The sequence below is a fragment of the Pelobates fuscus genome, chromosome 1 (assembly GCF_036172605.1).
Source record: "Pelobates fuscus isolate aPelFus1 chromosome 1, aPelFus1.pri, whole genome shotgun sequence".
NCBI lineage: Eukaryota > Metazoa > Chordata > Amphibia > Anura > Pelobatidae > Pelobates > Pelobates fuscus.
The window spans coordinates 386,614,343-386,629,797 of record NC_086317.1 but is presented as its reverse complement, the minus strand read 5'-3'; the positions used below and the strand labels follow the sequence as shown (position 1 = coordinate 386,629,797).

At 41.9% G+C, this 15,455-nt stretch overlaps 1 protein-coding gene across 1 annotated transcript in view; it reads right to left on the bottom strand.

Moving 5' to 3' along the window:
- BLOC1S1 (biogenesis of lysosomal organelles complex 1 subunit 1) overlaps positions 1–14,169 on the bottom strand; it is a 34,088-nt gene extending 19,919 nt beyond the window's left edge. Inside the window, exons 1-2 of the mRNA XM_063426351.1 lie at positions 13,938–14,169; positions 10,509–10,581 (exon numbers count right to left, since the gene is read on the bottom strand). Of these exons, the coding sequence (XP_063282421.1) occupies positions 10,509–10,581; positions 13,938–13,998 (134 nt within the window). The 5' untranslated portion in view covers positions 13,999–14,169. The remainder of the gene's footprint in view (positions 1–10,508; positions 10,582–13,937) is intronic.
- Between the last annotated feature and the right edge of the window lie 1,286 nt (positions 14,170–15,455).

The window sequence follows — 15,455 nt, the reverse complement described above, 5'->3', positions numbered from 1 at the left end:
GCCAGCCCACAGGCTGGCCAGTAGACAGCCAGCCAGCCTACAGGCCACCAGTTAGGCTTAAAGCCAGCAAACCCACAGCCTGCCAACTGCAGCCAGCAAGCCACAGCCTGCCAGCCAGCAAGCCACAGCCAGCAAGCCACAGCCTGCCAGCCGCAGCCAGCAAGCCCACAGCCTGCCAGCCGCAGCCAGCAAGCCCACAGCCTGCCAGCCGCAGCCAGCAAGCCCACAGCCTGCCGGCAGTAGCCACCAAGCCCACAGCCTGCCAGCAAGCTCACAGCCTGCCAGCCGCAGCCAGTAAGCCCACAGCCTTCCAGCAAGCCCACAGCCTGCCAGCCGCAGCCAGCAAGCCCACAGCCTGCCAGCCGCAGCCAGCAAGCCCACAGCCTGCCGGCAGTAGCCAGCAAGCCCACAGCCTGCCGGCAGTAGCCAGCAAGCCCACAGCCTGCCGGCAGTAGCCAGCAAGCCCACAGCCTGCCAGCAAGCCCACAGCCTGCCAGCCGCAGCCAGCAAGCCCACAGCCTGCCAGCCGCAGCCAGCAAGCCCACAGCCTGCCGGCAGTAGCCAGCAAGCCCACAGCCTGCCAGCAAGCCCACAGCCTGCCAGCCGCAGCCAGTAAGCCCACAGCCTTCCAGCAAGCCCACAGACTGCCAGCCAGCAACAGTAATTAAGGTAAGAGGAGCCAACTTGGCCTAGGTATCAGCTATGTTGTGTTGCTATATTGTGAATAGGAACCAGAGTGTTGGAGAGACCCCCCATTAGACTCCATTGTAGTCTCTAATGGGACCTGGAGGAAATTCTTTCTAACACACTCTCTAAAGGACACTGAGATAGCCTGTGCTAGAATGCTCCCCCCCTCCATGGCCCATTAGCCCTCAATTGTAGTCTCTACTGGGGCCTGGAGGCGACTGTTTCCAGCAGGGACACTGAGATGGCCTCTGTTAGAAAGACCCCCTTCCAAGCCTATTAGACTCCATTGTAGTCTCTAATAGGGCCTGGAGGGGATTCTTTCTAACACACTCTCTAAAGGACACTGAGATAGCCTCTGCTAGAAAGACCCCCCTCCATGGCCCATTAGCCCTCAATTGTAGTCTCTACTGGGGCCTTGAAGGAATTATTGCACTTTTGTTCCTTGTGTCTAAAGATTGTGTAGGGTGTGGCTGGAGGCGGGACATGGGTGGCGCTTGCTGCGGAGTATGGGTGGGGCCTGTAAAGGGGCCCTTGATTTATTTTGCCCGGGGGCCCTGAGGGTTCTCAGTCCGCCCCTGGGACCACTCTAGGCACCCAGACAACTTCAGCTTAATGAAGTGGTCTGGGTGCCAGGTCCAGCTAGGGTTAACCCATTTTTTTATAAACATAGCAGTTTCAGAGAAACTGCTATGTTTATTAATGGGTTAAGCCTTCCCCCAAATCCTCTAGTGGCTGTCTCATTGACAGCCGCTAGAGGCGCTTGCGTGATTCTCACTGTGAAAATCACAGTGAGAGCATGCAAGCGTCCATAGGAAAGCATTGTAAATGCTTTCCTCTGAGACCGGCTGAATGCGCGCGCAGCTCTTGCCACGTGTGCGCATTCAGCCGACGGGGTGGAACGGAGGAGCATCGGAGGCAGAGATTTCCCCGCCCAGCGCTGGAAAAAGGTACCCCTTTTCCCCTTTCCAGAGCCGGGCGGGAGAGGGACCCTGAGGGTGGGGGCACCCTCAGGGCACTATAGTGCCAGGAAAAACGAGTATGTTTTCCTGGCACTATAGTGGTCCTTTAAGTTGTTTTGGTGCTTAGAGTGTCCTTTTTCAAATAAGCATTCTATGCACTTAAATCAATATATTTCATTGTTAGGGCTGTGGTGCGTTGAGCCTTTTGGCGATTACCCTTGGTATTATGTAAAACTACTTTAAGGAGTTTGACCAAAACTGCTCCCACTGCCGTCTAAGGTTGGGCAGAATTGGACAGGCAATGTGAAAACGAATCTTCCACGTTATACAATTGTCTGCAGAGGATTTGGTTGCTTTGCAGAGAACTAGATTTTCTCAAACAATCTAACAGAAATCAGATAGCATCATCCACTCCACTCACTGCACCATCACCACTACAATAAACTACAGTGGTTATGGTTCGTGGATGATTAGGAAGCTGCTGGATCGAGAGATCAGTTATGCGGCCATAGAGAAAGAGTGTCTTGCTGTAGTCTGGGCTCTCAAGAAGCTACAAACCAATCTCCATGGAAGGGAGTTCACGGTGGTAACAGACCACAATCCCCTCTGCTGGCTAAACCGAGTGGCAGGTGACAATGGGCGACTGCTGAGGTGGAGCTTGGCACTTCAGCAGTACAATTTTACCATCCATTATCGCAAAGGCCAGTCACATGGCAATGCTGATGGACTGTCTAGGAGAATAGAGGGGTATCCCTGTCCTCCTGCAGCCTGTGACCCGAGCAGTAGGGTCCCAGCCTTGTATCAGGTTTTTCTTTGTGGGAGGGGGGTGGGAGAAATGTGGCAAAAAAGAGACTTTAATGTGTCACATGGCACAAGTTGCAGAGCCTCTGTTCTATCATTCTGCTATACCTCGTCAGATTTCTATACCCTTGTCACTTCCGGGGAGGGGAATCAGCTGGATCCTGTGCTGCACATGCGTGCTAGCACTCCTGCTACTCCTCCACTGTCAGGTCCTGGAAGGTAAGTAAAACTAGTTTTACACTTTCATTATAGTTAGTGCATTCACTAAGCTTAGGCACACGGGACATTTAGGGTTAAGTGAGGGTTCAAATTAGGGTTAGGTAAGTGCTTCTAACCTCTCTCACTCTCTATTCTTACCCTAACCCTTGGGGTAAGGGTTAAAATAGAGTGTGAGAAATCACTATTTAGTGATATTCCCCTATTGTGAAATATCACTAAATATGAACAAGTCCCTAATCCAGGAGTGCTAGCACGCATGTGCAGCACAGGATCCAGCTGATCCCCCTCCCCGGAAGTGACAAGGGTATAGAAATCTGACAGGTATAGCAGAATGATAGAACACCTCCCCCCATGCTGAGATACCTGCCTGGCACATGGAGGAATGATTTTGTTGTCAAGGTGGACTTGCAGATGGGGGAAGGGAAATGTAGTTTGTATATCCTGATGTAAAGTGAAAATAAAGGTTGATGCTGTTTGTACCAAGATAGAAGCTGGTTGTCTCTTTCCTTGCTGTAACTATCCAAGATCTGCTTTAATGTGAATGCTGGTGGGTAAAGAGACTCCAAGCCCAGGTCATAGCACTTAGTATAGTGATCAGCTGTGCAAGTTAATGTAAGTACCCACGGAAGATATTAGGGTGATATCATCACAATTAGTGTAAACAGAGAGTGCAGCAGAGATCAAACATTATTATCACAAAGGAGTCAGGATGTTTTAGAAAATAAAATATACAACTTATTATGCCAATATGAATGACAGCATGTAGAAACAGGACATGTAATTTATGACTACAATAACTTGGATGAGACTTGGATGTGTTTTAAACTTTAGGGGTAAATATATTGGTCCGATTATGGCACCCTCACATTGGTAGCCTTGAGTCCCCTTTAACACTGTGAAGGAAATAGTAACTCCAGTAACATAATTTGTAACAGACACTTTAAGGCACCATATTTGGAGATAATTTTACAGCATGGTGTGGGGATATGACTGTGGAAGCAGGGTTTTATTGCAGCAGGTGAAAGTTTTATGTTGATATTTACAGCAAGGTGTGGCATTAATATTAACCCCTTAAGGACGGAGGACGGTTCAGGACCGTCATCGGCATTTTTGCGTTGCCGACCGGTGACGGTCCTGAACCGTCCAATGTACTTACCCGATCGCCGTCGTTCCCCCGGCGGCGATCGGTGGTGCTCCCGGTGTGGGGAGACTGCCTGCAGCCCAGACAGTCTCCCCATGGCGGTTTAGGACCCCTGTGGCCATGTGATCGCCCAACAGGGCGACCACATGGTCACAATAGGTGTCCTAGTCTCTGCCTGCAGGGGGACTGTCTGTGCTGACAGGCAGTCTCCCTGCAACTGTAAAATCAGTGTAAAATCAAAAAAAATTTAAAGTTATAGTTAATAAAAAAAAAAATATTATTATATATGTGTATATATATGATATATAGACATATATTATACCTATATAATATATGTCTATATATCATATATATAATGTCATGCTAAGTGTATTTTTATATTAATATGTACATATATTAATATAAAAATACACTTATAATTAATTTACACACGTGTATATATATATATAATATATATAATAACTATATATATTGTATATATATTATAAAATACGAATAATAAATAATTTAAATTAAAAAAAAAATTATATATCTATACGAAATTTTATTCTAACTGTATTTTGATATTAATATATATATATTTATATCAAAATACACTTAGAATGAAATTGTATATATATCTATGTATATATAAATAAATAAAAAGAATGCAAACTATTCATATGTCCATATACAAAATTACATAAATAATTATATAAATATACACGTAGACTTCATATGCATATATATTTAAATTCTACGTGCGTATTTATGTAATATTTTTACATAATTAAGTTATTTTATTGATTGCAATTTAAGGGACCTGCCTGCCAACCCAGGCCGAAAGTACAGAGAATTTAATTTGCGATCACTGTATTTTACCCTGTAACTTTCTACGACACCCTAAAACCTGTACATGGGGGGTACTGTTTTACTCGGGAGACTTCGCTGAACACAAATATTAGTGATTCAAAACAGTAAAACATATCACAGCGATGATATTGTCAGTGAAAGTGACTTTTTTTGCATTTTACACACACAAACAGCACTTTTACTGATGATATAATTGTTGTGATACATTTTCCAGTTTTTAAACACTAATATTTGTGTTCAGCAAAGTCTCCTGAGTAGAACAGGACCCCCCATGTACAGGTTTTATAGCGTTTTTGAAAGTTACAGGGTCAAATATATGGGTCAAATATTTTTACATTGAAAATGGCCAGGTTGGTTACGTTGCCTTTGAGAGCGTATGGTAGCCCAGGAATGAGAATTACCCCCATGATGGCATACCATTTGCAAAAGAAGACAACCCAAGGTATTGCAAATGGGGTATGTCCAGTCTTTTTTAGTAGCCACTTAGTCACAAACACTGGCCAAAATTGGCGTTCAATTTAGTTTTTTACTTTTTTCACACACAAACAAATATGAACGCTAACTTTGGCCAGTGTTTGCGACTAAGTGGCTACTAAAAAAGTCTGGACATACCCCATATTGAATACCCTGGGTTGTCTACTTTTAAAAAAATATGTACATGTGGGGTGTTATTTAGCAATTTATGACAGATAATAGTGTTACAATGTCACTATTGATACATTTTAAAAATGTATGTTTTGAAACCGCAATATCCTACTTGTACTTATAGCCCTATAACATGCAAAAAAATAGCAAAAAGCATGTAAACACTGGGTATTTTTGAACTCAGGACAACATTTTGAATCTATTTAGCATTTTTTTTCCATTCGCTTTTGTAGATGAGTAAAAGATTTTTCACATAATATTCAAAAAACGTGAATTTTTTTTCAATTTTTCATCATATTTTTTCATTTTTTTAAAATTAAATTACATGAGATTATATAAATAATGGTATGTAAAGAAAGCCCCTTTTGTCCTGAAAAAAAAAGCAATATATAATTTGTATGGGAACAGTAAATGAGAGAGCGGAAAATTACAGCTAAACACAAACACCACAAAAGTGTCAAAAAGATGCCTGGTCGCAAATGTACAACATCGCAAAAAAGTCCGGTCCTTAAGGGGTTAAAACAGGTTTATAGTTTATTAATATAGTTTATAAAATACTCTGAATTAGTTGAAAGATGTTTATATTACAATGTGATTGATAGAACATTAGGGTTTGCTATAAAGCGGCCCACAGGTTGAGGGTTTGGGAGGGGCCACAACATTAACCCTTGGGCTGAAGCCTCTGATATATTTGCTACCAGGCAAATCCCATGTTAAGAGGTGAGCACTTGTTAAAAGAAAGTCTGGAATTGCAACCCCTCATTAAAATATGGTCTAATAGATTTCTAATTTCAAAATTAAACTGGTATTATCCATGGAAGGTGCCAGTGTACACTTTCTGGATATGTGGAAATTTGTGTTATTATATCCAAGTTATCTCAGCTTATGAGTAAGACAACATCATATGTTCCTCTCTTACTTCCTTTCTGATAGGAGTCACCCACATAAATATGATCTGCTAGTCCTCAATAGAAGCTCCAAGAGGAAATTGTGACATCACGCAGATTAAGGGACATGTTTTCCTCTTCAAAACCAATGTGTATTCCTAACGTTATTAGAAGCAAACTTCTAAGAACAGTCACCAGCTGACAAACTCAGCTTAAAGTAAACACTCATCAACAACACTAGGGGGCAAAGTCACCTTCATGTAGGTATGTACAGTAAACTGGATTTACTATCAAATGTTCAGATTAAAGATACACTTATCTAATGCATAATTCTGCCAGAGTATTTTCACATTTATGGCAAATTATAACAAACTGTTTACAAATAGAAAGATCCTACTAAAGCCATACACGTCACAGAAACCTCCATAAAAAAGCCAGTTCTATATTCTCTCGCATGAAAGATTCAACAGCAGTGTTTACTCAGAAGCAAGTTTACCAGCTAATTTAGGAGTTTTAATGAACCCCCCAAGATGTAAAAATGTACTTTGATCTGTAGCCTGTATGTGCTAAAAAAAATAAACCCACAATTGTGCTCTACTATTGTACTTCATGGGTTGATTTACTTTCTGATATTCTCTTGCCAAAAGGCTTATTTTCTTCAAATCCACTAAATCCATTTCTGATAGAAATGCTCAAAGTAGCGTAAGATAGCATGTATAGTTTACCAACATTTACTAAATAGAAGCTCTTACCATGTTGTGTAAGCATTTTCCATGACCATATTATTTTACTTTATTGTTATCACAGTAAGTAACATGGGAGGGTATTAGGATACACCAATCATTTGGCTCATTGCAAAGTTGAGTATAATAAGTTGTAGGGACAGTAAGATAATAACTTGTCACATCCCCAATGAGTATGCATACAAATTTCAAAAAAATAGTAGGCGGATAGTAAGCAAATATCAAATATTCCTTAAAGCCATGGGCTATTTTTTTTCCCCATTGTCACCCCCAACTCTCTCGCTTCTAAGAATTTTTTATTTTTCTTTAGTTTTGCCAGATTGTACCTTTGTTAACAATTCTATTCCGGCGCTAGATCTCTATCCAAGTGGGCGCCATATTCAGTATTCTAGCAGTGACGTGTAGTCTCTGCCTTCATTTGTCTTTACTCTGGTGCTACGGAAAAAACCACTGGCCGCTAATGCCCAGGAACCCAGAGGCGAAAGCAACAGTATTGGGAATGCATGGAAAGGACAGAGAATGGTGAATATAGATTAGGGACATCACTGGCAGGTGAGTATTCTGGGGAAATGGAATTTGACAAATCTTGACATAAAAAGTTGAGCTTGTCTTAAGTAGTTCCACCTTTGTCGTATTTATTTTACAAGAAGAAGAAAAAAAAAAAGAAATAGAGAGGAAAAGAAGAAGAACATATTCAGAGAGAGGAAGAAAAAGGGAAACGATTGGAGAAATGTACGTTTGGTGTGGCAGAGAAGCTTTACACTATCGAAAATAGTAATTTTTAAAATTCAAGAAAAAAGTGACTACTTGGAAACCAGATGGGAGTAGCATAGTCAGAAACGTGAAGAACAATAGATTTTAAAATAAATGTAACAAAATATATTCTGGTTTCAACGCAAAAGTACTACATGACAACACATGATGCATGGCATGGGTTGTACCAAAATAAAAACACTAGTGGAGTATTTTTAGAAAATGAGCTTTGTTCTCATACAAAATATGACCAAAATTACTACTCCACATCTGACAAGATTAAAAGTCGCATAGAAAGTAACATGTGCATGATGAATCTTCATGCAATGAATCATTTACACAGACATAAAGCAATCTAATCAGCCCTGTGCGGAGTTATTTGTGTTCATATTAATGAAAGAGGGAGTGGTGTATATTATGAGATGCTACAAATTTGGCTGCTTGTTACAAATTGTAAAATGAAGAAAAGTCCTTTCCTCTTGGAGCACCCCCCTCCATTTAATATGATGTTCTGCCCGTCTGGACTTCACAAGTCAATAGTAATGTTTAATTACACCTTGTGATGTGTCACCTACATCTACATTTAAAGCAACACTATAGTCACCTAGACCACTTCATATCATTGAAGTGGTCTGTGTGTTCTGTCCATGCCCCCCTTGGTCCTGAAACGTAAAATTTAGAGAAACAAAAACTTCATGGATTCTAGCAGACTGAGTCCCTTAAAAAACGCTGGACATCATCATACTCTGCATGATTACATCCAGTGTCAGTGAAATCCCCATAGGAAAGCACTGAGGAAATTATTTCCTATAGGGATGGCCTAATTAGCTTGCAGCAATAGCCGGGGAATGGACGACACTATAGTGTTACAGCTATGTATTCCTAATACTATAGATTCCCTTTAAAGCATTTAAGAAGACACTATAGCCACTGTAGCTACTCCATCTAATTGAAGTGGTAATATTATCGAGAGTCCACTGGTGGCATCCTTAAATTCAGCGTTAAACTGCTTGTAGTGTTTTACCAGCAGCTCATCCCATCCATGCAGCTTGAGCTAATAAGGAAGCATTAGACTGAGCAGCAATGGTAAACTGTGACTGGCTGAGAGTGTCAGCTGACTGCTTTCAGCCTATGGTAGTACCTGTTTCTGGCATGAATTGGTATGGCTAAAAGGAAATGTGTAATCTCTGCCCAAGACAAACCTCTAGAAGGGGCAAACTGTTGGTGGACAGGGACCCTCATTCATTGTTAACCTGCTCAAAACCAAATCAATACATTTTTAATAGTATTGTTCAAAAGCATTAAAATATGCATTTTGTAACCTAGATATTCCTATTAATTGGTTATTGATCTCCTCTCCAGTGTGCCAGTGCACACCATGATTGGATCCAAGTTCAATGACTTTATATGGGGAATTTATGTTTCTTACTTCTAGTATAAGCATTACTATCACTGCTTTCCATGAAATTATGTGTTGCAGGCTTGACTAGCTTAATTAATACAAAAAAAAAACCAAAAACATCAATGTAGCTATTCAGTACAACAAAGGAAGCAACACCTTCTATTATCTTGCAAGCTGGCTTTATTCACATATTTTCACAAATTAAGCTATTACTAAGTGTTGAATTACAATGAGAATTTTCCTGGCAAGCATGGTGATCACGGCAGAAGATACAAGCCCAGAGTATTTGTTGAAAATGCAGGAATTTCAAAAGATATTTGTTTAACTTTCATTTTGTTAAGCCTAATGTGATTCATCTCCATCTTCAGTGTCCCTTTAAGAAGTGTTGCCTCTGAGAACCCTTTAATTAAACTGGGCGGGTTTCTTGGCACCACAGACCTCATCAGGGACTTAACTTGGCAGTGTGATAAGTAATTCACTGAACAGCGACTTCCTTACAACTTCGAAGCAGTTCAATGTTTAGTGACTAGAAAATACAGGTTTATTGAAGACTAGGTTAAAAGCAGTTCAGAGATACCGAGCATATCTATGCTAAATTAACCTTTTTAGGGATTTTCATGTTTTTACAAACGTCAACATTTGCAATTAGTGCACCGAACAGTAAAAACTAGAAATGCATGCCCTCTTGATAACTAAATATGGAAACATGGCTCAGTACTGTTATTTGGGAAACATCTGCTATTTATCCAGTGTTCGTCATGTACATAAATAGAGATGTAAAAATCCCATAGCATCATTGTCTCGTCCAGGCAGTTATCAAGCTGCATTCTCACCCAAACACTTGCATCTGTTGTATGTGTGAGATGGTCAATGCGCAGGGCTATTTTTCCATAGGCCACACTTATAGCTGTATGGTACTACTAAAAGTTACAAAACCTGAGGAATTATGGGAAGCAGGCATTATATATATTTTTTCTTTGTACTTTATAGATAACTATAGATGAACTATTCTTTTTTTATTCGGTAGAAAAATTGTGAAACACAAAACGTGAAATGAATACTGTTTTATATGTTCTGCAGATCTGCTATAACTTTATATACAATAATGCCACTGATATCTTCATATGCTTTAAACAATCCACCCAAGCGCTATAGTCACTTTAGCTCAATGCAGTAGCTGTGATGCAAGAGAATGGGAGGCCTGTTTTGGAGCAGTTTGACAAAAGCCCAGGCTCTCCTTGGCACTCACAGCTTGCCCCTCCAAGAACATCATGATAAAGTAGATTGTATATCTCTGCATTATGTAAATTCTTTCCAACACAGACAGCAATGTAAGGATGTACAAAGGAGAAAATATACAGTTTTAACAAAGATCCAGTTTAGTGGTGGTACTGTCTGTTCTTCAAATCATACACTCACCCCACATTTAGATGGTCTACCAATGCTTCTGTCAACGTGGTTGCAGCAGCTGTGGCTTCTTTCCTCCTCTTCTCTGTAAGAAAAGGTGACAATCAATGAGAAACCCTATATTATAACCACAAATTAGGAGTTTGTGTACCAATTAAAGGGAAACTCCAGTGCCAGGAAAACAATCCGTTTTCCTGGCAGTGGAGGGTCCCTCTCCCTCCCACCCACCCACCAATACCCGGTTACTGAAGGGGTGAAAACCCCTTCAGTCACTTACCTCAGGCAGCGACATGTCCCACGTCGCTGCCTGCTCCTCCCCCGCCGCTCCACCTTCTTCCTCCGTCGGCCGGTGGGCGAGACTGAGTCCCAATGCGCATTGGCGCACCCCATAGGAAAGCATTGAAAATTAATTTCAATGCTTCCCTATGGGGAATAGAGCGACGCTGGAGGTCCTCACACAGTGTGAGGACGTCCAGCGACGCTCTAGTACAGATAATCTGTGCTAGGGACCAGGAAGTTCCCTCTAGTGGCTGTCTAGTAGACAGCCACTAGGGGAGGACTTAACCCTGCAAGGTAATTATTGCAGTTTATAAAAAACTGCAATAATTACACTTGCAGGGTTAAGGGTAGTAGGAGTTGGCACCCAGACCACTCCAATGAGCAGAAGTGGTCTGGGTGCCTGGAGTGTCCCTTTAACAGCAGGGTTTGGTCAGCTGAAAGTCAATTTGCAAAATGTAGGCCAGAGTAGCATGGGGGGGGGGGGGGGAATAATCTTGTTTTCCCTTCAATTTTGCATTTTTTCTCAATTCATTGTTTAGTTAACAGACCCTTATAGTGGTAAATTTGTTGCCAAGTCAACCTTTGTAGTTCAAAAATGGTAGGTTTTGAAAATAAATTAGAGCAAATTATATTGCGGGACCTGTTATAGCACATATATAGAGCATTGTTGTTTAACCCATGACTTAAGTGAAAATTGTCATGGCAAACATGCCATTTTGAGAACAAACTACTAAATGTGGAGGCTTCCCAACGGTTCCCATGGTAATTGCTCTTATTTAGCACTTTGCCTCTGAAGAGCAACTGCTGGTTTGATAAATCTCCCCTACGAATTGTTTCCCATGCTCTTTTTACAAACATTGTACAGAATTCATTGTAATATATATTATATTAGAATTGTTCACCAAGTTCACGCCATGTATATAATTAGATCCTTTGAAAAAAAGAGAGAGAAAAAACCCACTTATCTAGAATAATTCACACTCCTTCAAATATTTGTACATCTAGACATATTCAATGAAGCTGTTTCATGTCTTTAACTCCTTAAGGACACATGACATGTGTGACATGTCATGATTCCCTTTTATTCCAGAAGTTTTAACCCCTTAAGGACCAAACTTCTGGAATAAAAGGGAATCATGACATGTCACACATGTCATGTGTCCTTAAGGGGATAAACTTAAAGCACCTTAAGGATAGTACATAAAGCACCCTGAGTCTAAAAGACCTCCCAACAGTTCCAATTTCAGTGGGATAGTCCCTATTTTAGGTTCCTGTCCAGACTATATTCCCAGGTGTCCCGCTTTTGGGTATACCATGGTACTGTCCCCATAAAGCGTAGGGAAGGGCATAATTGGACCTGCTCAAGGAGAGCCATGTTGACCTGCCTTTTCTTTAGGTGTACTTGCCCACTTCTCAGTGGGTCCCCTTGGGCGGCACCAAAGAGGCAATTCACATCACCTGCCCACCCCTTGGCCTTGCCCAGTGGCATCCTGCTTCATAAGATTATAAGTGTTCGTGACCGCAAAATTACATTTGTGCAGTGTCAATGTTTTTGTGAATGCATGGGTGTTTTTTGTATGTTGGTTCTTCAAATAGTCTGTTTACATGCTGTGTCAGTCTTGAACATATTATTATTATTTATTTAGTGCTTACAAATTCTGCAGCGCTGTACAACGTATGGATGTATATATGTGAATGCAGTTGTGTATATGTATGAAGTGTAATTTTGCATACATGTTGCACAAAGACAGCTGTCAGAAAGGGGGAGTGGAAAAAAGTATGCCAGTGGTTTATTAAAAAAGTTTCCGTATGCATGAATTAAAAAAATAAATGAAGAGATAGCATATTATGACATAACGATTATTTTAATAAATGTAAAAAAAAAATCCACTAGACAGCCACTAGAGGTGGAGTTAAGCCTGCAATGTAATTATTGCAGTTTATAAAAAAAACTGCAATAATTACAGTTGCAGGGTTAGGAGTAGTGGGAGTTGGCACCCAGACCACAGCAATGGGCATAAGCTGTGCCTGGAGTGTCCCTTAAAGTGATTGTTTTCCCCTACTGTTTTACATGTCAGCATTTTTCATATACAGCCAGTCAGCATTAAAGGACCACTATAGTGCCAGGAAAACACTTGTTTTCCTGACTCCATAGGGTCCTTGGGTCCCCCTCACCCTCTGGGCCCCCTCCCGCCGGGCTCTAGGGTGAGGAAGGGGTTAAATCTTACCTTTTTCCCCCCGCCGGACTCTCCGGCGCTGGGGAATCTCCTCCTTCTTTTGCAGTCATCAGCTGCATGCGCGGCAGGAGCCGCCCGCGCATTCAGCCAGTCTCAAAGGAAAGCATTCTCAATAATCACAGTGAGAAGCGCGGAAGCACCTCTAGCGGCTGTCAATGAGAAAGCCACTAGAGGCTGGATTAACCCTAAAGTAAACAGCAGTTTCTCTGAAACTGCTATGTTTACAGCAAGCAGGGTTAACCCTAGATGGACCTGGCACCCAGACCACTTAATTGAGCTGAAGTGGTCTGGGTGCCTATAGTGGTCCTTTAAGTAAGAGTCAATGAAAGCGTTATACCCCTTAAAGATGGATAAGGTAAGCTCACGGGCTATCTAGCTAGGCACTTTGTATAAAAGAGCTTCCATGGCTTGTTATCAGCTTATGGGCAGGGCTCTCTCTACCTCTTGTATTTGTCTGTGTATATTGTACGTTCTGCCCTAATTGTACAGCGCTGCGGACTCTGTTGGCACTTTATAAATACCAGCAATAAAATAAATACCGTAATAAGTCAATCTAAGCAGATTTCAGGAAATAATTCTAACTGCACATAACATCACTGCAGCTCTCACACATAGACAAGTATTAACACATGATCTTATGCAAAAAGAGCTGCTTTTCCTGAGTTTTTCATAAACATTTTTTTTTCGTTCACTATAAAACTTATTATTATACTATGACAATGGCTGTTAGTAACCACTTCCGGTAAGATGCGTGATTGACAGCAGAAAGTACCAATCAGAGGGCGTTCTTGCGATAGAAGGGGGACTGTTGTCACGGAGACCCGTGCTGCCCTCCCTCCCTCCCGTCAGTCAGTCAGTCAGTCAGTCAGTCAGTGTGGTGTGTCTGGCAGCTAGGCCGCAGAGTGGGCGGGAAAGCGCGGCTCACCTTGCAGCTCCTTCCGTTCATTCTGCTTGGCTTGGTGCTCTTTGAGGAGCCGGGAGAGCATGGCTGAGACAGACAGCGGAGACCCTCCGCCCGTGTGACACGGCGCGCTGTGTGCGATGCTGGCAGTCCGGGCAGGAAGCTGCGGAGAGCGGAAGTGGAGGGAGCGTTGTTACATAGAGCGTTACTTCACCGCTCTGACGGGTTTATCTGCTGACTGACACGCAGCGAGCTCCCCTGAGAGCGACCATTTACATAATACACAGACTCACTGGGTATTAAAGTGTATGAATCCAGGGAGGGGGGCCATCATTATAGAATGGACTGTGGAGAGGAGTGACATGTGCTTCATGTCTTCCGGGTGATATATGGGTATTCACAATATTAGCACGAGTCTGCTCTGTGACACTTACAAATGGTTACTGGCTTGCATTGTAGGGTAAAAGTCCTATGAATAATTGTGTCTAAGCCTTTGCCTCATAAATTAAAAGTATAACATACCAATGCAAGACTAGTGTATGCTTGGGCATTTGCTGAGAAGTTATTGTATTTATTAGTGCCTGTCCAGACTGTTTTAAAGGGACAGTATAGTTGAGGTGAGTCAAAGCGGTCTGGGTGTATATATTTCTTTATTATTATTATTTATATAGCGCTAGCAAATTTCGTGGCGTTGTAATAAACTGCAATAATAGTTTTTGTGGGTTAACTCCACCTTTTGGTCGCCTAACGCTGGACATCCTCTCCTCAGGCTATACCAGAAAACCCCATAGGAAAGCAATGTATATTGGGAAGTGCTGCGAGCGCGGCTATTGCAACAAATGTGCATTAAGTCTCCCCCGGGGTGTCATAAAGGGAAGGGGCACTATAGGGAGTTGTAGCTGGCACTATAGTTTTCCTTTAATGGTTAGTCCAAAAACCATGACCACTTCAGTATTTTCAAGTCTGTATGTGCAGCATTTTAGTTTGAATCTGTACATACAGACATACAGTTTTTTTTTTAAGTACACAGTGGGACCAGAGCATGTATGTAAAACGAAAATGTACTTAAAGGGAAACTCCAGTGCCAGGAAAACAATCCGTTTTCCTGGCACTGGAGGTTCCCTCTTCTTCCAACCCCCAATACCCGGTTACTGAAGGGCTGAAAACCCCTTCAGTCACTTACCTAAGGCAGCGACAATGTCCCTCGTCGCTGTCTCCTCCTCCGCGCCGCTCCTCCCTCTGATTCCGTCGGCTGGCGAGCGAGACTGATCCCGCCCACCGGCCGGGGAGACCTAATGCCTGGAGTGTCCCGTTAAAGTGAAGCAATACCAGAAAGCCAGCACGTTTAGAGATATGAACGTCTAAAAGGCTGTTTAATTGTGAGCATTCCCTTTCTAAACTTTTATTTCCTTTAGCTTATTGCAACAGTATTTCACTATTATACATTTCTCTATACACTATTGTATTAGAAAGGGGTAATGTCATCTAAACCCTGTTACAGCACATTGTGTTTCTTTGTTCACCCAAAGAAGGACATTGCCT